At 43.4% G+C, this 26,865-nt stretch overlaps 1 protein-coding gene across 1 annotated transcript in view; it reads left to right on the top strand.

The window, feature by feature from the left end:
• Positions 1-9,863: 9,863 nt before the first annotated feature.
• Positions 9,864-26,865, top strand: part of RMDN1 (regulator of microtubule dynamics 1) — a 127,478-nt gene continuing 110,476 nt past the window's right edge. Inside the window, exons 1-2 of the mRNA XM_029591611.1 lie at positions 9,864-10,018; positions 12,470-12,587. Coding sequence (XP_029447471.1) covers positions 9,899-10,018; positions 12,470-12,587 — 238 coding nt within the window. The 5' untranslated portion in view covers positions 9,864-9,898. The remainder of the gene's footprint in view (positions 10,019-12,469; positions 12,588-26,865) is intronic.

The following is a 26,865-nucleotide window of genomic DNA, read 5'->3' as shown; positions in this document are numbered from 1 at the left end:
AAAGAAAAGAAGAAACAGGAGAGGCAGCCTCAGGGAGAAGGGAGGCCTCAGGCCCCAAAGAGGAAGGGAGCCTTGTGTAGAGTCTAACCAGTGGTGACTGCACTTAGACCGTGGCTGGATTCTGCCATGGGAAGGAGGGGGGAGGCCTGCCAAGGTTCACAGTGCATCTGACCTATTTTTTGGCTCACTGCAATGGAGAGGAGGACTCCCACTGAACATGGAAAACTGTATGAGGCCTGGGGGAACCGTAGATTAAAAAATAGATGTCTCGGGGTTGTATGGGGCTGGTAGGGGTTGCCATGAGGGCTGTTCTGGGGATTGTATGGGACCTGTAGGGGTTGCCACGAGGGCTGTTCCGGAATTCCCAGCTCTGCTGCAAAGGGAAGAAAATCAGATGCAAATGAAGCAACAATCATGTGGTGCAGAGGTCAGCAGTACAGGTGACCTTTGCAGCTTGGGAATTGTAGCCGTTTTGTTGTCTTCTCCTATGGTGCAGAGGGATGGAACTTCTCCCCCTGACTTGTCCCCTATAGTAGAGGCCTCTGAGGGTGCCTAGGAGGTTTCAGGAAGGATCCCTGAGTTGCTGGGCATGGATTAGGATTCTGATGAAGCCTTCTGTACAGAGTTTGTATTGTTGATGTGCAAGGCCTTTCTAGCCAAGAAGGGAATGGGTGCAAAGTGTTTTCCTCTGAAGAAGGCTTCCTGGGAGTTTGTCGCTCAGGGGTCCTACAGCCCTATCCCGGCCACAAAAGAGGACGTGGGTGCCTGAACAGGATTCGGATCTAGATTCGGGACCCTCGGCGGAGGATATGGAAGGGGAAACTTCAAAACATCTTCTTGGATGAAAACGAGGATATGGAATCCTTGGAGGAGGGAGATATCCCCGTCGCACAGGGAAATGACCCTAAGCAGTATGCCTCTTTCACTGAGAGGAATTATATCACATGATCTCTTAAGCCCTAAGAGACATGTGGAATTATAGCATGAAGGGAAGGATCCCATGGTGGAGAGGCTCAGGGGTTCTGCTTAGGCCTTTCCCTTCAATAAGACCATTAAGACCATGGTGTTTAGGGAGCGGGATACTTTAAAATTAGGCTTGATGGAGGGCAGGACAATGTCAGTTATATCTTTTGCTGGAGCATGCATTGTAGCTCTTTAAGCTGTGTGCATACCAATTAGTTCAAAATGTCCAAGCACGGCTGATTTCTGGTTTTAAAATTCATTATAGTTTAACACTGAAGCGTAGAGTTACACTGGCTTCCTATGCTACAGACGCCACAGTTTAGGTTGTTAACTATCTTTTATATAAAGTATTGTACAGAGATAATGATATTTGTGTCTCTAATTTTAAAGAATGTACGTACCCCTGTACTTTCGTTATGGTCCTTGAGAGAAAAGTTGCAGGTGCCTTGAGCATTCTCAATTATAGGACCAACAATATGGAATATGTTGCCCTGCGAATTAAGGGATGAGCTAGATTATCTAACATTTAGGAAAAAGATTAAAAGTGTTATTTAGGAAAGCGTATGTTCAGCTAATTTTAAACATTTATTTGATTGTTTTAATGTAGATGTTATGTAACTGTAAATTATATTATGACTGTTCTGGACAATGTAATTGGAATAATAGCAGAATATAAGAATTTATAAATAAAGTAGGATGAGGAGGATGATATCCTGGATTTTCTAGTTGTAAATCTTGGATATTTCTAGCATGGAGGCTGAGAAGGGGTTTGAGGATTTAATTACTAGTCTGATATCTGATGAGGAGGAGAATAGAGGCAATGCAGTTGCAGATGTTTAAGCCAGCATGCAGTGTCCAAGAACAGATCCCGTTTACCATCTGATGCTCATCTAGCAATCAGTGTCGCTGTTGTTTCCAAGGTTTCCCCAGCAGTAATCAGGCAGCATAGAAATACGAAAAAGAAACTGCAGGCTTAAACTGAGGAGGAAGCGTATCAGACATTTTGATGAGAATAAGTAAAACTTCGGTCTCTGTCTCTCTGAAGGAAAATAGTTTTAAGATGCAACATAGCTGGTACCTTACGCCACACAGACTAGGGAAAAATGTATTTGGGAAATGATCCAACTTGTTGGTGTCAATGGGGGGGAGAGGATACAGTATGACATATTTTGTGGAGATATCCAGTTATTAAGGTTTATTGGAGGAAAATGGGAGGAGTTTATTCTTTTGATCATGAATGTGAATTTAAGATGGGACCGATTTTAATATTTATTTTGAGTGGCCTGATCCCAGAGGTTAATAAAGCAAAGGATAGACTTGTTACTCTGTGCTTTCTTGCTGCTCGCTTGCTGCCAGTTGGAAAAAGATGCTGGCCCCGAACTTTGAGGTGATGATTCAGAGACTGTGGAATGTTTAGCATAAACAATTTTTATTGCGTAGTAAATGTAACAATACATTAACAGTCCGTCGGACAAAGGTACACTTCAGAGTCCAACGGACAACATCACAGAGAAGTCGCCATTATATATCTTTACAAAATGAATCCCCCATTTCAAGCCCCTCCCCCCCCCCCCCCCCAGCAGACCCATAACCCAACATACATACTGTGATGCAAAGGGTGAGACTAAATCGACCCGTACAGTCAAGGCACAAAACAACAATGGTCAATTGTTCAAAATCAAACTCCTCGCACGATGTGGCAACTCCTGAATATACGGCTCCCAAACGTCCAGAAAACGACGGAGTTGTCGAGGGGAGGCACGTGCTGTCAAATGTTCCATTTGCATAAGTCTGTGGAAATGGTTCCGCCAGGCCCAGAAGGAAGGCGCCGCGGCTTCTCGCCAGTGCAGAAGAATCATCTTTTTACCTACAAAACAAGCTTTCATAAAAAGCAGACTGTGGAATGTTTGATGGAGAAGCTCATGGTGATGAGACTTAGAAGATTATATTTTGTTTGGAGACTGGCACAAAAGTTATGTGTCGACTTCTTAGTGACATTTGATGACTAGGCTAAACCTGATCTTCCATTGCTTTCTATAGAAGTAGTGTTAGGTATTGAGTAATATCGATTTGTTAGATGCTGGAGGAGTGAGCAGGGAGATAATGGGAAGGGTGGAAAAAAACATGTAAGGGGTGCAATATAGGACTCTGATATTGCTTATATTTTCATCTAAATGCTTTCATATGTTCTTTTTTTTTTTAATTGATATAATTATTGAGTGAGCAACTTATACAACAGTTGCTGAACAAACAATACCACAGTACAAAAATTACAAGGCAAAGCCCATCCAACAAGATATTTAACAAACAGCCAATATAGCTCTCTGTTTTAATATATTTTCCCAGGTAATTGCACACACATAAGCCAAACCTACCATACACACCACACTCACAGCAGAAAATAGAAAATAAAATCTAATTATGTTATTAAGCATACAGTACTCCCTAACTGTTCCCACATTCAAAAATAACCTCATAAATACAACAAAGATTTCTGATCATGGAAGTCTTTCTGCCTAAATTGTTCAGCTATAGCATATTATTTCATTTCCATTTTCCATTGATTAAAAACAGGTAAGTCTTCATTATTCCAAAAAGACAGTATTACTTTTTTTTTGCTAAGGTGAGAGAAACCCTAAAAATTTTGTGGCTCTAGAAGGTAAAACTAACAATCTGTCAAAAAGATATACAGTAAATACAACATTCTTCCATTCCGCTCGATCCATTGGACAAGCAATCAGTCAAGAAATCCTTGGATTTGTCCCCCAAAAACTTGTATGTTAGAAACATTCTATAAACATTTTACACAAGCTAACAGTAAAATGGTTATATTTTAAAGACAAATTAGATTCCCACAGCTGCATTTTGGCCCCTAACTCTCTAGCAATGTAAATTCTCTGCAACATTTTGATTTGTATTTCTCTCAAATTGGCTGGTGGAACATATTTGTACAACGCTGAAAAGACAAAGCACATATCTAAATCCTCCAGTGTAACACCCAAGTCCTTTCCCAACAGGGCTGTTAGTTTGCTCAAATGAGATGTGGGGAGATGTTGTTTTTTTATATGTGAGACTCAAATTCCAATTTTATTAAACTTAGATACCCATAAAACATTCATCATCATCTGATAGGGTAATACACTGCAGACCCTCCCTTGTTAAACTCTGGCAATAATGTCTGGCTTGCAAATATGCAAATACATTTCCATAAGAACATAAGATATGCCATACTGGGTCAGACCAAGGGTCCATCATGCATCATGGAACTTGAAAACTTTTTTCAAGTTCCTACCTTATGCCTTTGTTAACAATTTTATTATAAATGTTCTCTGTATTTGACTATGGAAATATTTTTTCCTGCTTTTTCTGTTTTATGTAAACCGGTATGATTTGCATTTTAATGTAAGAATGTCGGTATATAAAAATTATAAATAAATAAATAAATAGTATCTTGTCTCCAACAGTGGCTAATCCAAGTCACAAATACCCAAACATTAAATAGATCCTATGCTACTAATACCGGCAACAAGCAGAGGCTATTCCCTATTGATAAATAGCAGTTTATGAACGTCTCTTCCAACAACTCATCCAAACCTTTTTTAAACCCAGGTACACTAACTGCCTTAACCACATCCTCTGGCAATGAATTCCTGAGCTTAATTGTGCATTGAGTGAAAAATAATTTTCTCCAATTTGTTTTAAATGTGCTACTTGCTAACTTCATGGAGTGCTCCCTAGTCCTTGTATATGAAAGAGTAAATAACCAATTCACATTTACCCATTCAAATCCTTTCATGATTTTGTAGACCACTTTAATATCCTCCGTCAGCTGTCGCTTCTCCATCTTTTTAGGCTGGGATTGCCGCAGGAAGTTAGCCAGAATCCTACCAATGATCTGAGGAGTAAGGTTTGAACATGCGTGTGTGTTCAAGCATGTTGAGTTTTTAGGTGAGCCTCAAAAGTTCTTTGGATTGCCTTTTACTTTTCTCAGTTTGATACGATATATATCCTTGAAGGACAGCCTTAGCTGCATTTCAATATGTTAGTGCATCAATGTCTAGAGTATCATTAAAGGCCTCATTTTCTAAAGTATCGGTGCGATCGCTGCCAGTTTCGCACCCAATAGCGCCACCATAGGAGGTGTAGCTATTGGGAGCGAAAGCTGACGCGAAAAGGCACTTACCTTTTCGCTATCCGGCGTCGGCGCAGAGTCGGCCCCGGTGACGCCGCGACTCCTCCTCTTCCAGGGCCGACTCTGCCCCCATCCTGGTATCGCACGCGATAAGGGACTTTTCGCGTGCGAAAGGTCCCTTATCACGTGCGAGTGGCGTGGAAAATGAGGCCCTAAGTGACTTATACTAGTTCCACTATTTTCTTAAAAATTCAAGAACATCTTTGTCAATATAGAGTAACGGTGACATTCTCCATTTGGGAGAGGTATAACCTCATCAGTAAATTGTAAACAAAATGATCACATGCAAATATCTGAGTAAGCCACCTACACTATATCACATGATTTAATTCTGCTAAACCAATTGGCAGAGATTAATAAATATTCTGTTTTTGAGTAGACATTGTGTACAAGTGAGGTAAATTCTTGGTCTTCCAAATGCAAGACTCTCCACGAGTCCATCAGCTGAAGCTCCTGTGTCAAAAAACTTATTTCCAAGTCTGTCTGATTTTTCTTGGGGATTTTAGATGATTTTTAATTGAATATAGGGTTATCTGTAATGTTAAATTCCCCTCCAATTATTAGGTATACTCAGCCCATGATAATAGTTTAGCAGCCAGGTTTGTAAAGAAACTATGGGAGTACTGATTAGGGGTATACAGATTAACCAACATCAATTTTTTTTTTTACCATAAGAGTGCCATAAACAATGACATATCTACCATTAATATTGGTCATCTGATGCTCCAATTAAAAAGATTAACTTTTATGAAACAAAATGTCGTCTACTTTTTCGCTAGTAGAAAATGTGGAAGAAAAACATTGCCACACCCTGTGCAACTTACAGTGCTCAACTTCATTCAAGTGAGTCCCCTGCAGGAAAGTGATATTAGCTTTCTTTTTATGAAGGTCCATTAAAACCTTCTTCCTCTTAATGGGAGAACAAAGCCCATCAACATTAAGAGAGCATATATGCACCTGTACCAATATATGGAGACTTAAACAATACACTCAAGAATATATTGATTCTTATATGCAGGCGGGCCTTCATCCACATCGAAGGCAAGAAACAGAGTAGACTGTAACAATAACATTATCTGTGTGAGATTGTTAGCTGCCTACAGTCACTTGCCATACCTTTCACTCATTCCTCAGCAAACATACACAATCATACTTTCCCCCAATACTTTATTTAGCACTAATGACATACCCTTATCCCAGCCAACTCCACTAACATTATAAAACAAAGTCCCAATTACTGTGTTAATTTTCTCTTATCCTTAAGTATGAGCAGCTGTAATGAGGGACCCAGGACGCAAGGTTCTTCCTACTCTCAAGTCACAGGTTCATCTCCCCACTGGAACCAAAGGATCTCCTGAAGCCAGCAATGATGTCACCCAAATGGTCCTGTCATGATAGCAACTGCATTAACCAAAAACATTCAATGCTCAAATAGGGGAGGGGGAGCAGGTCGTTTGGAGAGTCCGTTGTTCTTCTTGTGGTCACTAGGTGGGTTTTGGCTACTTCAAAAGAGCACACATAATAAGAGCATTTAGCCCTATACAATGAAATTTGTGAAATTACCAGTGCAGCTTGACTAATTCCCCAGTGGCATAAGTTATGTTGTGGTTACTACCCAGCAAGATGGTAACCTCATTAAGACTTCTGTAAAATACTCCTAGTTCCCAGAACCAACTTATCCAGAAGAAGTAGGACCCAATGCACTGGCATGCAGATTCTACAGCTGCTCCATGAAGGATTCCGCCTCTGGTCTCATGTTATTTTAGTCGCCCCGTTATGGGATATGCAAAGATGTGCCGGAAACTGCAAGGCAAATTTGATTCCTTTCTGAAATAGCTGCATCCAATATGGTGTTAGCTCCCACCTAAATGCCATGACTTTTGCAGAATAATCAGGGAATATTAAGAACTTATGACTTTCTTATTTGAATTCCCCAGCTTTTCAGAAGGCATTGAAAAGCCTCATCTTGTCAGCGTAATTAAGGTATTTTATGATGATCTGCCTTGGTTTGGTGTCGCCTTGACCAGCTGGCCCCAAGTGATGAACCCTTTCTACCAAAATTGGTCTTTCTGTCACACTCACACCAAGTGCTTCCTGAAGCCAAACTCGAAAACATTTGAATAGACCATCAGCTTGGAAGCTTTCAGGAACGTTCAAGTTGCACAAATTATTGTGCCTGCTTCTGTTTCCAACACATGAAGTTTTTCCTCCATAACTTTCAATTAGGTCTGCAATTCCGACATTGTGGTGTTGATGCTCTCAATGCCTTCATCATGTGCCGTCAATTATTCAGTTATGCCAGTAATGGCCAAATTATTACTTTCTAGTTTTATCGTGCAGCTCATCCTCTGCTGATTGCAACTTTTGAAGCTGGTCTGCAGCTGCGGCTGTCCTTGCCCGAGTAAGCTCCTTAATCATAGCTTCCGAAATGCCCTTGCGGCGTTTCCACCACCATCTTTTCATCAGGAGCAGATGCAGGTTTATCCACTCCTAATCTTTTTGATCAGCTGGTCATCTCAGTAGATTTTTTAATAAAACTGTCAATGTACTTGTCTTGCTGGGAATATAATTATTCAATTTAAGGACCTGATTTTAATGCAGATTTAAGCAAAAAGCCTCCAGCTCCAAGGGAGAGGAAGATAGAGGCAACCTTTCAAAGTGACATCATCACTGGAAGTCCAATGTTTTCATATGTTCTGTTTGTGGTATAAGCTACATTCTTGCTGTTATGGTTTTGAAAATTCTCTAAATAAAACAAAAATTTAAATCTTGGAGTCAGTTTCATGAACTGGAAGATCAGTGGTTTGCAGAGTGTCTCCTCGGGGAGAGCATAAGCTGGGAAAAGAATATGAACATGGGCATCTTTCCAGCTCTTCCAAGAAGTTCCACATGAAAAAACAACATGGAAGCGTATTACCCTTACGCCACTGAGACCGCCTGCAAGACTACTGGCCCACACCCTGCCACACCTTCCCCATCAAGACCCAAACACACAGACACCTACCCCCATGTAGCAACTACAGACACCTACACATGGAACTTCTATAATACATATGCAGGTCATGGGGGTCATAAAATACGCTCTTTAAAGTTGTCTTGCAATTCTAAACTTTGGAGGTCAGGAATTTTATAGTTCCCCCCCGGCCTTTCTTTCATTAGGTCATCAACCAGCCTGTCAGCATGTTATCTGGCAGTTGCCCTACCCAGTCATTCCTTGCATTTTACACCTAGGCAGGAATATAAACTCCAGAGCACAGGGCCCACCGGCAAGGTTGATGAATGAATAGAGCAAAGGAGCAACCCCTAGTCTTTACATAAAAGACACTACTATGTGTTGCCACAGTAATACATAAAATGGTAAAAGGAAAGAATTACAAACACAAAGGAAAAATAATTCCTTTGATCTGATGATGTTCAGTATTGTAGCTGATCATTTTGTTTCTAGTCTGGTGGAAGGGTGGCACACATGGCTAGCTTTAGCCTCAGTAGGTGCCCTGTGCAGGTGAGGCGATCCACCTGGAGCAGTGTCTTGCAGTTGCACGCCCTAATGACAGATTTTTCTACTATCGATGCTGTTTCTTCTGTTTCTCCTCAGGATTATACAAACTTTTCCTGCTCCTTTTTAGTGGGAAGTCTTTTATTTTTACTATCAGTTTTGGAAAATGTGTATCTCATATCTTAGAAGACTTTAATTACCTTTGATTAAAGTCTTCTAAGATATGAGATATACAGTGAAAAGAAGTTAGCCGCCGGGGCCATGACCCGACCAACTTTTGGCAGCAAATCAGAGGCCCTATGGCTCTGATGTTTTCTCTGTGCCAGCTGCCTCAGCTACAGCAAAGAATGCAAAAGAAAGGCACATGCAATATATGTAGGAACTTTGGATTTCAGTTTTTATTTTTTTTCTGGGAATTTCAATAACAAAAAAGAAATCAGTGGAAAAAAGACTTTTCCACTGATTATGCTCCTGCATGTAATAACAAAAAAACTTTCCGCTGACTTTTTTTGTTGTTATAACTGACATTCCCATGAAAAAATAAAATAAAAACTGAAAACACTGGGTTGGAGAGCTGCCACCTCTTTTCTTCAGTACTTCCTGCCATCATCTGCTGGTCCAAAGTTTGCAGCTGGTAAGGGTGGGGAGGGAGCCTTTGGACTGGAGCATGACATTTCTGCTGGTTGGGAGCCAGGAGCTGGGATCAATGTGAATGCTGCTGGGCAGGGAGGTGTAGGAGAAAGAAGGGGCCAGGAGGATGCTGGGCATGGAGGGTGGGGGTAGAGAAAGGGATGCAGGGGTATGCTTGGCAGGGAAAGGAGAAGAGGGGAGCAGGAGGATTTAAGATGGGGATAGGGTAAATCAGAGGGATGCTGAGCAGGGAAGGGGGAGAGGGGGCTGAAGCTTGGTTGCTCCCTCTCCTCTACAATCAAACTAGCATTGGGCTGTCCTTGATTCTCAATAGGGCGGGTAGGTGGGGGAAGGTACCTAGCAGCTCTTAGCAACTGTTTGCTAGTTTTCCTGTGTCAGATCTGTAGACATTTTACTGCTGTGTGACCAGCAAGCACTGGAGGAGAACTCCAGTCTTTCGGGAAAAGGTTTGCAGGTCTCAGGCTCCAGCTTGCAGCAAAAAATCCAACAAGAGATTCGGGACCGCTCAGTTGGAGAGGCGGAGCCTGTGACGTAAGGCGGGACGGCCTGAGCTCTGACTTCGCATTGGGCCGTGCGCCGGCCAGAGTAGGAAGCGGATGCGGGAAGTGATGGCGGCGGCAGTGGTGCTCCACTCGTTGAGGGGCTGGGGGCAGCGGGGCGCTCGGAGCCTGCCCTTCAGCCGCGGCCTGGGGGCAGGGTGGGGCAGTCCTGGCCTGGTAAGGCGGATCGGGGAGGGGAGCCTGTGGGTACCGCTCCCCCCCCCCCCTCTCTCTCCTGTCTCGGGCAGATCAGGAACGTGCCGCGTGGAGACTGCAAAAAACAAGAAAACAAAAAACATCCAAGAGAGCCGATGATAAATGATGGACATTTTATAAAGCGGGCAGTTTTAGTAGCTCATGAAGCATCCGTTCTGAATCTTATAAACCTGACATCTGTGGCTAACTACCTTTTTTGTTTTTAAATTATGGTTTCGGTGTGATATCGTGGTATTTCCTTGTCTATAAATGGGAGCGTAAACAAATTTAAAAAAACCCTTAAAGCATGAAAGGAAGAGCTTAGCTGAATTTGTTTTGTATTTTTATTCAAAGTACACTTCGCTGCTGCAAGATACATAAAACTATGCAGGAAATTACAAAACCCTAACAGTGCTGTTGCAGCGACCTGGGGATAAAATATCTCGTTGAAAAGGGCCAGTGAAATATCTCAGGCGATTGCCTGGTCTTTAGTCGCCTCCCCTATTTGGTTCATCCATAAACGTTTATTTTATAAATTTATGAATTAATTTTACATTTGGAAGCTCTAGTGCCGAATAATCTAAAAAGAAAGGAGGAATGCATCTGAATATGCTATAAAAATAAATTGGACTACACGAGTGGAATGTTTTTAGGTAGGAAGAAGAAAAATTATTAGTTTACAGTCTTGTGCAACAACACTGGTTTAGCCACAAAAATTCTCTCCGGGGAAAATGAGATATAAAGAGTAGGTGATCAATTTTTATCTTCCAGTAATCTTGCTTTTTTTTTTTTTTTAGTTTAAACATATTAAAGTATGATCTTTCAGTTGAAGAAATATGTGTTACATGACTGTGGTACGGTGTGTTATTTTGAGGAAGAGTATTTTTGTGTGTAGGCCAATAATAGTGTGGGGGTTTCCTGAATCTTGCTAGACAGTGTAAGAAAATGTTCGGTTTCCTTAATGAGACTCAAGCACTTTTCTAGTTTTCAGGTATGCATTCATGTAGGGTACCTTTCAGAAACACAAGGTGGGAAGCTGCCACCTTTCTTTCCCTGCAGCCACTAAGTGCTACAGGGCTCCTTTAACTTGGATTTTAAGGATATCCACAGTGAATATGATAGACATGCTGAGGCTCAAAACTAAAATTTTAAGATGCCCCATAACAACATAAAAAAAAATTCATAAAACTTGAAATTTAATAAGTTAAGGCGGCGAGGGCTAGTCTTGCGCTGCCGACATTAACAGGAGGAGAGCGCCGCGAGCAAGTGGGAGGGGTTAAGGGGGAGGGCTAGGAGACAGCAGCCACTGGTGATGGCAACAATTTTGAAATGCTGCCTTGCCATTGGCTGCCTCCAAGCGTGATCGTGTTGCAAGGCATTTCGCGCCTCAGTCGGTCTGGGGAACGGCTGAAGCAGTGGTGGCAACTCGTATGGGCGAGTTATGTGGTTTCCTTGTTGGTTGGTATGCATTGTCTCAAGTGATGGCGGTAAACCCGAGCCCAATGTTATTGATTTGTAAAGGGGCATTGCGGGGGGGTGGGGGGGGATCTTGTGTAGTTTGGGGGCTGCTACAGGAAATGGCCAATGAGCAAGAGGGGGGCCGATGCTCAAGGTCGTGTGCTTACTCTCGATGGGAAGAGGTGGGGTAAGATAAGGGGAGGAAATTGCTTAGCCCTACCACTGGGGCGTGGTGGTAGGTGCTTTGTGCTGGATGCGGTGGGGTGGGTGGTGTTTTTCCAGGATTGTGTATTAAGATTGATTGGGCTCGGGTTCAGTGAGCAAAATAAACTGCAGCCTTTTTGTTAATCATGAAAAGTTGTACTGTCATTTGTGAGGAAGGGGGGTACTGGGGAGCGAGGTGAGTGTCTTACCTCTCTATGTTGTTATTTTATATTTAGAGGGTCCTCATAATCTGAGACTCTACTGTAATTAGGTTATTTGTGCCTAAATCCAGCATTTATGATTAATATGCATGAGATAAATTTATAAACATTGGGAGTCCAAATACATGAAAACTTTTATCATACATATTCAATTGTGGATATCCTGAAAACCTGAGTGGCTGTGGGTTGACCAGAACAGATTAGGGAAGCCCAGGGTTAGGGAACTGCACAGATCCCGTTAGGCTTTCTCCGTCATGTGTATTACTTGCTTTACATACTTATGTTATTAGTTATATTGGTTACAACTGTACATTTTCTTAAGCTTTTTCTATTTTTAGAAAGCATTTCAGTCCTTTCCCGAAATTTAAATCCGTTTTATTTTCTTCAGTGTTTTGGAAAATGACTGTTTATCCTTGCCATAATTTTGTGTTTGAGATTTGAACGCTGAAGTTATAGCATCTGATATCGTGGGAGTGATATACATAATCCATATTTAATTCAGCCATGGAAGGCTTAAATTTACTTTTATATGTATTGTTTTTCTTGTTAGATTCTTGGAAAATCTATTTATTTAAGAAGAGGATTTTCATTCTCAGCCCTGGCTTATCTGGGATATGAAGTTTATAGAGGGATTTGTCAAGCTGCTGTGGTTTATGCCAGTGAGAAAGGTAAAACGTACATGGCGGCATTGCAGTATGTTTTTTTTTTTCTTGATAGCTTTATTTGTGTTTTTCCAAATACCATAACAAATATGGAAGAGTCATAGCTGGTTGAAATTTGATTCACAGGCTTTCTTAAAATGGAGGAAAACAGGGAGAAGGTTGATCCAATTTATATGATGCTTTTGTGAAATTTTAATGTTAGCAGATGTTAAACAATATGGTTGGTGGTTTGAATTGTGGAATTTGAATGCACCACTTTTCTCAGGAAATAAACAGTTAAAGAACACTACTCAGAGAAGTAAAGAAAAATGCTTTTAAATATTTAGCAAAACTTATCATTAACAGGGTGGGTGATTTTTCATTCTACCCCTAGAGCTGTGAAATCCTCATGTACCTTTTTACCCGGTTTTCAAGAAAAAGCTCCCAACGGATGCGAGTCATTTTGCCTGCAGGGACTTTTTATGACCAAAACTGCACACGTGATTTTGAAAACCCCAAATTAGGTGCATAGTTTTCTCCCCTGATTTAACCCTGCCCCGAGAATGCATCCACTACAGTGCAGGTAAAAATCCGCGGTTGTGGAACTCACACGTACTTTTACCTGCATACAAACTGGGTAAGTTTCAGGCAGCCAGTTTAAACATATAAAAGAAACACTGTTTACACTTAAATCCCTGTTGAAAATTGCCTTTTTTAGATTATTTGTACTCGCAAGAACATTTTTCATTACACCATACATTAATTAATGCAGTGGTTCTCAATGTTCAAGTGTGTGACACGCTGCTCATTACAATTCACGGTGGAAATAAAAAAAAATAAAGGTCCAGTATTGATTTTATTGTTAAGAATGACACAGGGGAAAGATAAGTACTCTAAACAGAAATTACATAAATAGTAAACATCCCACATCAAAACAGCACCAATTTCCAGCACTTAAACAGTAACCACCTTTTCCTAGCGTGTAGCCAGATGGACTCAGGACCAATGGGTATTGTGCTCTCCTGATAGCAGATGGGAGACGGAGTCAGATTTTAAAGCTGACGTCACTCTACATATACCCGTGCAGCAAGCTTAGCTCTTCAGTATTTCTCCATCTCCACAGCAGATGCGGAGACTATCCCACACACGAGAATAGTGTTAGTAATTAAAACAAAGAAGAGAGAAAATCTACCTTCAAGAAGATCGAGCCCCGCTCTCCTGCGGTGAAACCTAAGGGTCCCTCCCCCAGTCAAGAATTCCTGAGGTGATCTCCGATATCCCTCAGAGGTGTGCCTTGGTCCCGGCGTGGACTTAGCCCCCAGAATGGCTTAAAGGCAGCGGGTGCACATCCGAGCGTGGCGGTGAAAGTAAAACCCTCTCCCTCCACAGCTGGAGACCGTTCAATGCGCAAGCGGTAAGCGATGAGACCAGGTAAGAAAGAAACTTTACATTCAGGTCTCCGGTCTCCAGAACTCGGATTGCCGTACCAACTCTGCTTCCAGCGAGTTAAAAGGGAAAACCGATCGGGTTGAGCAGCCTTGGTTAGGCTAGGTCTTGATCCGATGCAAGGGTCCACACACGTGGAGACTCTTGGGGGGGGCAGCATCTTACACGCGGGGGTCATCTGCACCATTTTCCCTTACCCTTGGCGGTACGCGCAGGATCTTCTGGCAGCCAATGCGCATAACTTGTGCGCATTCCATAGAGTCGCATGCATAGCTGCATGCACAGCGGTGCACACAACTCTGAGCCAAGCGCACAACGGGGCCACACGCACACCGGAGCACACTCTGTGCGCATAACCACGGCCGCGCACAAATTCTCGCACGCAGTGAAACTTGTGCACCTACACATAGATTCAACGGCACCGGCGTCTAAGAAGGCCAGAAGGCACTCTCTTTGCCCAGCCTGCCACGTATGAGCTGCGCAGACTGAATTGGAGTCCTGCCTGTGCTCGCAGTGCGAAGAAGCCCAGGGGGAACGGACCCCCACTGTCAGAGAGGTCTGGAACCACTGACGATTGCTTCCCAGACCTATGTATCTCGACACGGCCTCACCACAAGAGGACACCTCTGGGGCCCCTACTCCAAACCCCCCCCCCCCCACCACCCCACCGCCAGGATCAACATGGACCCAGGGACCTTCTCCTGGGTGGAATTCTTCAAAGGGCTGCAAACAGCCCCCATTGAGCCCCAGGCTCAACCCAGGCCGGAAGCACAAGATCCTCCTGGCACTACTCGGATGCCTTGAGACAGGCCTCGTCTAACCAAGAATTTCCCTATTAGGGGTCCAGACACCTCAGTGATGAGTGACTCCCTGGAAGAAGGAGAAATCCCTCCAGGGATGGAACCATACCGAACCATGCTTTGCTTCTTCCACAAGGATGAATTTCAGCCCTTTTTCGCAGACTCCGAAGATGCTGGGCATTCCGGGCACTGACCCTATGGTGGAACCAAAGAACTCTACCTTGGTGTCCCTTCGTAAGGCCTCATGCTACTTTCCTATGTTGGAAGCCATCCAGGAACTGATTGACCTGGAATGGAATGCCCTGGAGGCCAGCTTCAATGGGGGGGCGGTCCTTGGAAGCCCTATAACTCCTGGATCCTGCAGCCAAGGAGCACCTGCGTTCCCAAAAGTGGACACTATGGTCTGTGCAGTCTCAAAGCTAACAATGATTCCCATTGAGGGAGGAGCAGCACTGAAGGACAGACGATTGGAGTCCATCCTTAAGCAGGCCTTCGATGCAATAGCAATAACACTGCAGATTGCTTTCTGCTGCGCACTGGTGGCACGTGCCGGCTTACTCCTCTTGAGAGACGCAAATACTGCTGGAGAGACAATGGAATCTGCGGCATCCTTCCTCATTGACGCAAGCTCAGACCTAGTGCGGACCGCAGCCAGAGATGTTGCCTCGGTAGTAGCAGCCAGAAGACAACTATGGCTACGAAATTGGTCTGTGGATGCGACATCTAAAGCAAATCTCACGAGAATCCCCTTAAAGGATCTCTCTTGTTCAGGAGTGAATTGGAGAAGTTAGCCAACAAAAAGGGCGAATCTCCAGTGCCCCGACTACCGGAAGATAGAGGTAAAAGACCCCAGTGTTCCTCCCCCAGAAGGACCAAGAGCAGAGGATCGCAGCGCTTTAGACCCTACAGGAACACACAGTTCCAGGGACCTCACCCCTCCGGAAGGACCCAGTCCTATCGGAGCAGGCACACCAAGAGGGGAGCAGGACCGGCGGCAGGCTCTAGCCGTACACCGCAAAGAGAAGAGACCGGCCTATCCACAGGAAGAAGCCATGGGGGTTGACTTGCCCTCTTCTACCAAATATGGGTCGAGATAACGTCGGACAAATGAGTCCTAAGCATCATTCGAGAGGGGTACTCTCTGGAATTCCACAGCATCCCTCGAGACTCTCACTCCAAGAGACTGGCAGTAAAAACCACATTAAGAAGACTAAGAATAACTCCAGCAACCAATGCATGCCCCAAGGTATGAGACTGCCTTCAAGTTCTCGGCCTCATAGCATCAACCCAGGAGGTCATTCCGTAGGCAAGGGCCCATATGCAACCGCTCCAGCGCTTCCTTCGATCATGATGGAACCCACTGTCCCAGGACTACTCAGTTCACCTCCAACTACCAGCAGAGGTTTGGGCTCAGCTCCATTGGGGGCTACAAGAAGACCACCCAGGCAGAGTAGTAAGCCTATCCCCACCAAACTGGATCTGGCTCACCGCGGATGCGAGCCTGCGAGGTGGTGGTGGTGGTGGTGGGGGGGGGGGGAGAGGCCCACTGTCAGGAACTGACTTGCCCAGGGACAATGGAATAAGAAAGAGAGAGGCGGAATGGAACATAAACCGCCTGGAAGCTCAAGCACTCAGACTAGCGTGTCTGCATTTCAGCCACGGGCTCCGGGGCGAGTCTATCAGAATAATGTTGGACATCGCGACAACAGTTGCTTAAATCAACCACAAGGGAGGAACCAAGAGCCAGCAGGTGTCTCTGAAGATAGTCCCCCTCATGGCATGAGCGGAGACAAACCTACAAGGGATCTCGCCCTCCCATATCACGAGAAAAGACAATGTCTCAGCAGACTACCTCAGCAGAGAGAATCTAGACCCGGGGAAATGGAGCTGTCGACCACAGCCTCCCAACTGATAGTAAATCGCTGGGGCCTCCCAGCTATGGATCTACTGACAACCCGTCTCAGTACCCAAGTTCCCAGGTTCTTCAGCCGCAGACGAGAACCACAATACCGGGGACTTGACGCTGTCGTCCAGACCTGGCCATAGGAAGACTCACTGTACGTCTTCCCACCATGACCACTACTGGGCAGGGTGATTCGCAAGATAGAGCATCATAGGGGACTAGTGCTACTAGTCGCCCCGGACTGGCCAAGACGACCATAGTACGCAGACATGCGAAGACTACTGGCTGGGAACCCTTTGTGCTCACCTCCACACAAGGACCTTCTCCGGCAGGGCCCAATTCCCCACGAAGATCCATCTCGATTCTCTCTTACGGTCTGCCCCTTGAAAGGACTAGCCTGAAGAAGCGCGGTTACTCAAAGGCAGCGATTGACACCCTGCTCTGAGCACGCAATTTCTCCACATCCCTGTCTTACATACGAACCTGGAGAGTATTTGAGACTTGGTGTGAGGACCACGGGACTCTCCTGCGGACAGACAAAGTTCCCATGATCCTGGAGTTCCTGCAGGTTGGTAGGAAGAAGGGGTTGTCACTCAACTCCCTCAAGGTCCAAGTTGCCGTTCTGGTCTGCTTCAGAGTCGAAGCGGATGGGATCAAGCTATCAACCCATCCAGATGTGTCCCGCTTCCTGAACGGGGATAACCAACTCCAACCACCCCTAAAGTGGCCAGTGCCTTTATGGAATCTCAATCTAGTATTAGACTTCCTAGCAGGGGCCTCCTTCAGACCAACACGCAGTCTGTCACTACGTCTCTTAACATTGAAGACGCCATTCTTGGTGGCAATATGTTCAGCTTGCCGCATCTCCGAACTTCAGGCACTATCAGGGCGGGAACCGTTCCTCAGGTTCACGTCTGGAACCATACAACTGCGCACTGTCCCTTCTTACCGAAAGTGGTTTTCCAGTTTCACTTGAACCAAACCATCTCGTCACCATCTCCAGATGAACATAAGGACTCTGAAGACTTACGCCTTTTTCGCCAGCTAAATGTCGGCAGATTCAAGGTCCGATACCTGGAAAGATCGGAACCTGTGCGCAAAACGGACCACCTGTTCGTTCTTCACAGCGGGAAGAAACAAGGGGAAGCGGCATCGCGGGTGACCATAGCCCGCTTGATCAAAGAAGTAATCAAGGCGGCCTACAAAGAGGCAGGAAAGCCCTTACCTCTACAAGTTAAGGCTCATTCTACGAGGACACAGGCAGAATCCTGGGTGGAAACCAAGCTGCTGTCACCTGCCGAGATCTGTCGAGCGGCGACGTGGTCCTCCAAGCACACCTTTTCCAGGTTCTACTGCCTGCATGTTCAGGCCCGGGAGGACACAGCCTTGGCAAGGGCAGTACTAAGTGGCCCACGGACACCCTCTCACCCTGTCAGGGATTAGCTTTTGTACATCCCATTGGTCCTGAGTCCATCTGGCTACATTCTAGGAAATGGAGAAATTACTTACCTGATAATATTGTTTTCCTTAGTGTAGACAGATGGACTCAGCATCCCGCCCACGGTTGCCCCAGAAAACGAGAACCTCGGATAACAAACCTCGAGATTAAGCAAATTCAGGTAAGCCATGGCCTACCCCTAGTTCGACACCCATAATTTGTTTGGTGTCGGTGTTAATTGCTTGAGTACACTGGCGGTCTCCAGTTTGGAAATCAGTTGAACCAGTTCTAGTTCAATCAAGTTATTTAAGCAAACATATATCCACAATGGCTTTTCGAGGAGAATACTGAAGAGCTAAGTTTGCTGCATGGGTATATGTAGAGTAATGTCAGCTTTGAAATCTGACTCCGTCTCCCATCTGCTATCAGGAGAGCACAATACCCATTGGTCCTAAGTCCATCTGTCTACACTAAGGAAAACAAAATTATCAGGTAAGTAATTTCTCCAATCTAAGAAAAAGCAACACTGAAAATATTACACCAGACCTTAAGACACCAATACACCTCCTATTAAGAAAACAGACCAAGCCAGGCTGCTATAGAGCCCTACACAGAAACTACATACCAGCAGAAAACCTCATCTTGGTCACATGTACAAACCCTCACCTAACAAAGAATAAAGAGACCATAAAGCTTAATTAGAAACATGCAAACAAAAACTGAATTGGAAACCGCAACAGTGTAACAAAGGAAAAAGAGAAACTTTACCAGACCTCAAAACAAATCAAGAAATATAAAATCAATAGCAGAACAGATTTCAAAATAGCTGATGAATGGAATATCCAATAATTAAAAACTCATATAAAAAAATGTCTAGATACAAATAAAATATTTCAAAATAGCAGACACAAAGGCCCAATAATGAAAAATTAGGATAAAAAAAATGCTTTGCTCTGCATACCTGGAAAAGTTTGATATCTAGGTGCCCTGAGATTGTTTTGAATTTGCAGGAGGAGGGATGGTTTGCTTGCAACTTTCTCCTCTCTCTGTCGCACAGAAGCGCTCTCACACTGGCTCTCAATCACATATATATATATATATAGGTGTGTGATTGAGAGCCATATATCGGTATATAAAATTCTAAATAAATAAATATACACACATTCTCTCTCTCACTTACATAGGCTGTCAATCATAGACTTACACACATGCTCTCTCTTTCCCTTACACAAGGCTCTCAATCACATACTCTCATTCTCTCACATCTACACTGGCTCTCAATCACACAGACACACATGCTCTCTCTCTTACTTATACACACAGGCTCTTTATCATACATACACATGATCTCTCTCTCACTACACTTACAGGTTTTCAGCCTACACAAAATCTAGAATTTTTAGGCGATATGGTTAATGCCAGAGATGGGAAGGTTTACCTATCAGAGAAAAAGATGGAGAAGACTGTTCTTCTGGCAAAACATTTCATGAGTTTGAAAAATCTGAAGGCACAGGACTGTCTTCAGCTTTTGGGGACAGTGGCTTTAGAAATAGATTAGGCAAGAGCAGATATGAGACCCCTGCAACTTGCTCTTCTGTCATGATGGTCCCCCTCAACATCAGGATTATGACTCATTTCTTCCTCCCCCTTCCACATTTAGAAAGAGGTCTCCTCTGGTGGTTGAACAAAGAAAACCATTTTTAGACCCACCACATTGGCTAGTGGTCGAGACTGATGCAAGTTCCAAAGAATGGGGAGCTCAGTGCCAGAATAATTTAATCTAAGATTTATTGTCAGAAGTAGACGCATATTGGTCCATAAACAGGTTAGCAACAAGAGCAATTCGCTTAGCATTGCTACATTTCAGGTTAGTGCTACAAAGGAAAGCAGTAAGGTTCTTCTGTGGTGGCATACATCAAGAAACTTGGAGTCAGAGAATTTTAGAGGAGACCAAACCACTATTAACAATGGGCAAAAGAAATCATGCAGCAAATTACTGCACTACACATGATGTCATTTTTCTGAGCTGAAACAATTGAGAGAGAGGAAGTGTTTCAGAAGATAGTCCAGAAATGGGTTAAACCTCAGATCAATCTAATAGCGACACAAAACATTGCCAAGGTAGAAAACCTCTACAATCACCGCAAGGAATACAGCGTAGAAGGAATAAATATGTTTGCAAACACCTCGCTGAAAAGTCTTCTCTTGTGCGCATTCCCACCTTGGCCAATGATAGGTTGAGTGATTTAAAAAGTAGAAGATAAAACATTCACTGACAAAATCAATAATTTTGAATAATTGGGACCTGTATTGATTTTGTCAGTGCCATTCATTTTTATAAAAAAATATTTTCTAAAAAAGATGTGTTTGAAGTGAATGTTTTAAAAAAAAATTTTTTTTTAAACACTAGATTATATCTGTATGCTGTTTTATTATTCTTTGCACTGTCTAATTTGAATGTTGCCAATATATATCTATGTCAGTCACATTTAGTAGTTACTATTTATTTCATTTTTATGTTGTCATTTTTTAATTTGTGCTCATAAATATTTCACTTATTTAATGTTATATATTTTTTAATGTTCATGTTTTATAGCCCTGAGGCAGCCACACCATGGCGAAACTCGGCTGGAGTCGGGCTACTTTTATATAATCATTCATCAATAAAATTGTAAACACATCTGGAGCTTATTACAACATTCCCAATCTGATGGCTTTTATAGATCGCCTTCCTTTCTCTTTTTTGGGTCCCTCCATTTTGAAATCACAGGCATTTTAGCCTTTTTGCAAAAAGGATTAATCAAAGGTTTATCACTAAACATAAAGGATTGTCAATTTTTTTGGATATTACTTGTTTCTTAATAGTTCTAAAAAAAATTGCCTTCCATTTAAACCCCTTATTCCACAATGGAATCTAAATTTGTTACTAAAAGCGCTAACAGTGCTGCCATTTGAACTAATTAAAAAGTCAACAATGTCATACTAAAAACAGTGAGGTCCATATTCAAAAGTCTTTTAAACAAATAACTAACAAGTTATCCTTCTAAATTACCAGTTTTGCCATATTCAGCTATTTATCCTGCTAAATTAAAGCTGGATTAAAAAAGGGGGCATTCCAGGGGTATGTTGGGAAGGGTTTAATTATCTGGATAAAATAGCCGAATATCGAGTATATCCAGGTATGTTAGACAGATAACTTTAGATCTGCTCCAGAGGTGGCTTAAAGTTACCCAGCATTGTGTGGCTGTCATTTCCCCCTGCCCCCCCCCCAAAAAAACCCAATGTGTCTGCGGCCCAATTATGAGCCTCACAATTCTGAGCCGCACATTTTACTTTAAGAAATTAGCGCCTATCCAAAGGTAGGCGCTAGTTTCTGCCGGCACCGGGAAAGTGCACAGAAAAGCAGTAAAAACTGCTTTTCTGTGCACCCTCCGACTTAATATCATGGCGATATTAAGTCGGAGGTCCCGAAGTGTAAAAAAAAAGTTTAAAAAAAAGAAAAAAAAATGTAAAATGGGCCGGCGGCTGTCGGGCCGAAAACAGGACGCTCAATTTTGCCAGCATCCGGTTTCCGAGCCCGTGGCTGTCAGCGGGCTCGAGAACGGACGCCGGCAAAATTGAGCGTCGGCTGTCAAACCCGCTGACAGCCGCCGCTCCGGGCTAAAAGGAGGCGCTAGGGACTCGCTGGTGTCCCTAGTGCCTCCTTCTGCCTGTTTCTACTGCACCACCTAATTTGCATACTGTATCGCGCGCACCGGCGAGTGTCCGTGCGCGAGCCGGGAGAGCAGGTGTTCGTCCGCTTTCCCGCGGACTTTACTGAATTGGCCTGTTAGTAAGGAGAACGGCGAGGGAAAGGGAAAATCCTTAAAATATTTAGATGTACGCCGGACATTATTAGATTATTTGGAAGCAACTAACTCTTTCCATAAGGCATATAGGTTTTTTGTTCTCATTGGAGGTCAGCACAAAGGAGAAACAGCTTCAAGGGCAACAATAACAAGGTGGCTAAAAGAAATAACCTCAGCAGCATACCTTATACGGAGGAAAAAGCCTCTAGAATTATTAAAAGCTTTTTCAGTAAGAGCGCATTTATCTTCATGGGCAGAATTAGCTGCTGTAAGTCCACAAGATATATGGAGAGATGCAATGTGGTCAGCTCTTCATTCCTTTGCAATACATTACAGATTGTATGTATATGCTAGAGAGGACACTGTCTGGAGCAGCCATGCTTCACATCCTCCCTCCCTAAGCAGGTGGCCTTTGGTAATTCCTAAGCGTTTCTGGACAGGTGTGGCAGAAAGACAAGGAAGAAAACATTCAGACTTATCTGATCATTTTCTTTCTATTGTTTCTGCTACAGCTGTCCAGAACCCACCCTATTGTGTATCTATCTAGATAAATGAGGCTTGACCGACTTGCCGCAAATGCGCAGAAGAGAGCAGCTGTACTGCGCATGCGCGGAACAGACAGCTGTGAGTGACGTGCCGTGCGAGACAGAAACAGAGCGAGAACACGGACATTGCCCAACGCGCACAAGACACCTCTCGCTCGCAGATCCCGGGCGGCGGCGGCTCCCTCTCCCTGGAGACGAGAACCAGAGCAGAAAATTAGACTATAGAGTAGGGAGGGGGAGAGAACTGGTATGGCGCTTGAACGTGGAAGGTAAAACTGGACGCCAACGAGCATCGATGACAGAAGAACAAGAACACGCACGAGAAGCCTCGCCAGCCCTCTGGGCCGCCTCTCACCTCTGGCTGGAAGCTTTAGCTGCTCTCACCTGTGAACGGGCTTGCAGGAACACCAGGGAGTGGAGGAGGGCTGAGGGACAGGGAAGGGATCGTGGATGAGGTGAGGGGGAAGGACAGGGAAGATGAGAGGGGATGGAAGGCAAAGGGAAGAGGATATGAGTTAGTAAGTGGGAAGGGTAAGAAGTTGTGGCGAAGAGAAAAAGAGGGAGTGGAGGAGGGCTGAGGGAGAGGGCAGGGGTTGTGGATGAGGTGAGAGGGGAAGGACAGGGAAGATGAGAGGGGATGGAAGGAAAAGGGAAGAGGATATGAGTGAGTAAGTGGGAAGAGTAAGATGTTCTGGAGAAGAGAAGAAGAGGGAGTGGAGGAGGGCTGAGCGAGAGGGAAGGGGTGGTGGATGAGGTGAGAGGGGAAGATGAGGGGATGGAAGGAAAAGGGAAGAGGATATGAGTGAGTGGGAAGGGTAAAAAGTTGTGGAGAAGAGAGTGGCTGTGACCGACATGCCGGTCTGACCGGAATCTCGCCCGTTTGAACGGGCTTAACGGCTTGTTTAAAATAGAAGGAAAATAAAAGGAAAAGTTCATGATATTCTTCAGAAAAAAAAAAGAGTAAGAAATTTCACATAGGCTTTGGCAGAAGGATACTGAATGATAGGGGTGCCATCAGTGCTGCTTAACACCAGTGATGTCAGATATAAATGCGCATTCTACCTCCATTAACAAAGAGGAAAGGGATGAATCCCAAGCATTTCAGGAGAGGTGTAGCAGAAATAAGACAGAACATTTATCAGGTAAATCTTAATTTTTTCTTTCTTATTGAAGTAGTGGATACACACCACAATGCCCTTTGCTCTGTCAGAGGGATTTCTTCTGAGCTCTGGAGTCCAATAAACTCTGACCAGCATAAAATGCGATTTTAAATTGGAGTATTTTTTTTGCAGCTTACCAGTCATACTGCTTTTATGTGTGTTTTATCAATTATTTTAGCCTTTTGAAGCTCTAGATTGGAAATCTTAGCCTTTTAATCTCTGGCTGCTCAGACGTTCATATTTCAGTTTGCAATTAGCCATGTGACATCACTGGAATTCCTAAAGAATTGTTCTTTAGAGGTTATATTAGAACTTGAACTTCAGGAAATTGAATTAAGCTGATACCCCAGCCCTCTGCCTGTCATTTTAATATGAGAGAGCACAGTTTTTTCTTTGAAAACTGCAGAAATAAGAGCTCCCTGCAAAACACTTGAGAATCTCCTGAGGGTATGTAAGAACCTTGTCTGACTGGTATAATGCACCATTGACATTTAAACTCTCATTGGGTCTGTGGCTACCACTGTTTCCTTGATTCTCTGCTGCTGCACATGCAGCTCAAGCTCATGACTCTGCAAATGTGGCCTGTTCCAGCTTCCATTTCAGCTGCATCTTCACCTTATAATTGGGCATTACGCTACACATCCTAGGGTTCAGTCAGTACAGTCTTGTAATCTGACTTCTCCCCACCTCAGTGAAGCCCCCAGATTCTGGCAGAAGCTCTATTACAATGTCTTCTGCATTTGAGTTAAGTATTATCAGTTTAGCTTTTTGATGAGGGCATTTTTTTGTCCAAGGAAATGCAGAGCCTATCTTCTAAACAGATCTAGTGGTTGGTGTTATCTGAACTCCTCTCAGTATGCAGTTCTAATGCCACATTTCCTTGGACACAAAAATGCCCTCATCAAAAAACTAAACTGATAATACTTAACTCAAATGCAGAAGACATTGTAATAGAGCTTCTGCCAGAATCTGGGGGCTTCACTGAGGTGGGGAGAAGTCAGCTTACAAGACTGTACTGACTGAACCCTAGGATGTGTAGCGTAATGCCCAATTATACGGTGCAGATGCAGCTGAAATAGAAGCTGGACCAGGCCACATATGCACATATGTCATGATGTGTGTGTTCAGTTCCCATATCCCATCCTCTGACACTAAAAGCCAGCTTCTTCCCTTGCATAAAACATGGAAGAAAGCATTCGGAAACCAAACTAAACTTCTGTATACATCTTCCTTTTATTTGTTTCTAGAATTGTGATGTCACTTCATTACATCACAGTAAATGCACTATTGTTCTAAAGTTCTGTGCTGGTTATTACTACACCTCTGTAGTGCATATTTAGACTATATCAGGCTAACATCAGGAGCAGCATATATTTGCCTCTTGTGTTTTGGAAGGTATGGTATGAACTTTCATACCTCATAAGAGGTTGCTTTGAAGATTGTGTAGAAAGACGTTTATGGCACATTTTATTACAACTGAACGTTAATCACAGGACTCAGAATATGTACCAGACTGTCAGAAGAAGGCGCAGAGCCCTGATAAAATTAAACGTTCATAGCTGAACCGCCAAATCAAAAACAACATTATATCAAGTCTGAACAAACAAGAGGTTCTCAAAATGTATTGGAATACAATAATGCACATACCTGTAAGGGCTTTCACTCTCTGTCCATTTCTACTAGATGTTCTGTGGTAATGAGAGAACTCCAACATATCATGACGGACTTGAGAAATTAGTGTAAGGAATGCATACATATTTGTAACATATACAGGCCATGATTTAGACTTTGCTTGCCTTCAGTTATACAAAGCTTGCATACAAGTTGTGTATGGGCAGGTATTTAACATTATTTGACAGAGAATATCCCCCACACAGTACTATTTTTAGATATTTTTCCAGAAATAATAAGACTCCTATGCTTGTCAAAATTAATATAAGTTAAAAGAGAACCAGCTGAGTAATTGGGAAAAAAAGGAATTACCTTTATTAGGATAACAGAGGTTCTTTGTCTTTGAGCTCGTGCTAGTTTTGCACTCCTTGCTTTCTCATCATTAAGACGCACGTTGCTTGCTCACAAGAGCTCACTGCATATGGCTGAGATGGCTGTGTGCTAACTGTATGGAAGAGCCTAACATGTTGGAATCTGTCACAGGGGCTATTTTTCATTTTGCATTAATAGATTGCTATTTCCACTCAAAAAGCAATTTCCACTCAAAGCAATTTACATAATAGACAGAAACAGAATATAAAAATTCCTAAAACAGATCAACTCCTTTCCCCATGCTTTCTAGGGAGTGATCTCTCCCTGTGTGTGACAGTGTTAAAAGTTTTACTGAACTCTTAAGTATACCACGTCTAATGCACGCTCTTGATCTAATTATCGGGTCACTTAATCAAAGCAATTGATGTCTGTCTGGTAAAACCGTGCTGCCTCCGATTCTGCAGTGTGTTGGATTTAAAATATGCCATTATCCTTTCCTTTAGTAGTGTCTCCATTTTTACCTCCCACCAAGGTCAGAAATAACTGACCTGTAGTTGCCAGCCTGCTTCTTATTCTCCCATTTATGAAGAGAGAACATATCCACCCTTCTTTAGTCTTCTTTCCGGAACTACTCCCAGCTCCAAGGATTGATTTGAACAGAACCATCTGAATTCCCTTAATATCCTAAAGTGTATCTCATCAGGTCCATTGCCTTTTCCATTTTCTATTTTATCAGTTCCATGCAAACCCTCCCTTCCATTAATGAAGTGATATCTCTACCACTCCTGCTAGCTTTCAATGGTCCTTCTTCACTCTTCTTCAGTGGAGAAGGGTCAGTGTTCTCTTTTTTTGGTGAACGCTGAACAAAAGTTTTTAGTGTTTCTGCTTTTTAATTATCAGTCTTCACACATTCCTCCATTTCACCTCTGCATTTCTTCCTTTCATTGAAATATCTGGAACAAGTCTTGCCACCCTGCTTTTTCGTCTTAGCAATTGATTCAGCTGCCCTTGCCTTTGCTGTTTTGACTGCCTTCCTATTTTTCCTCAGTGTCTTCAGACATTCTTCCCTGTCCTTTCCTTTCTGAGACTCCCTTGCACCTTTTTAATGCTATTGTTTTTGCCCTTACCTTTTGAGACACTACTTTGATACATTCTGGTCTCTCTTCTTGCATTCATTATTTA

The sequence above is a fragment of the Rhinatrema bivittatum genome, chromosome 2, assembly GCF_901001135.1.
Source record: "Rhinatrema bivittatum chromosome 2, aRhiBiv1.1, whole genome shotgun sequence".
NCBI classification, from domain to species: Eukaryota; Metazoa; Chordata; class Amphibia; order Gymnophiona; family Rhinatrematidae; genus Rhinatrema; species Rhinatrema bivittatum.
This window is presented reverse-complemented; position numbering and strand designations above follow the sequence as displayed.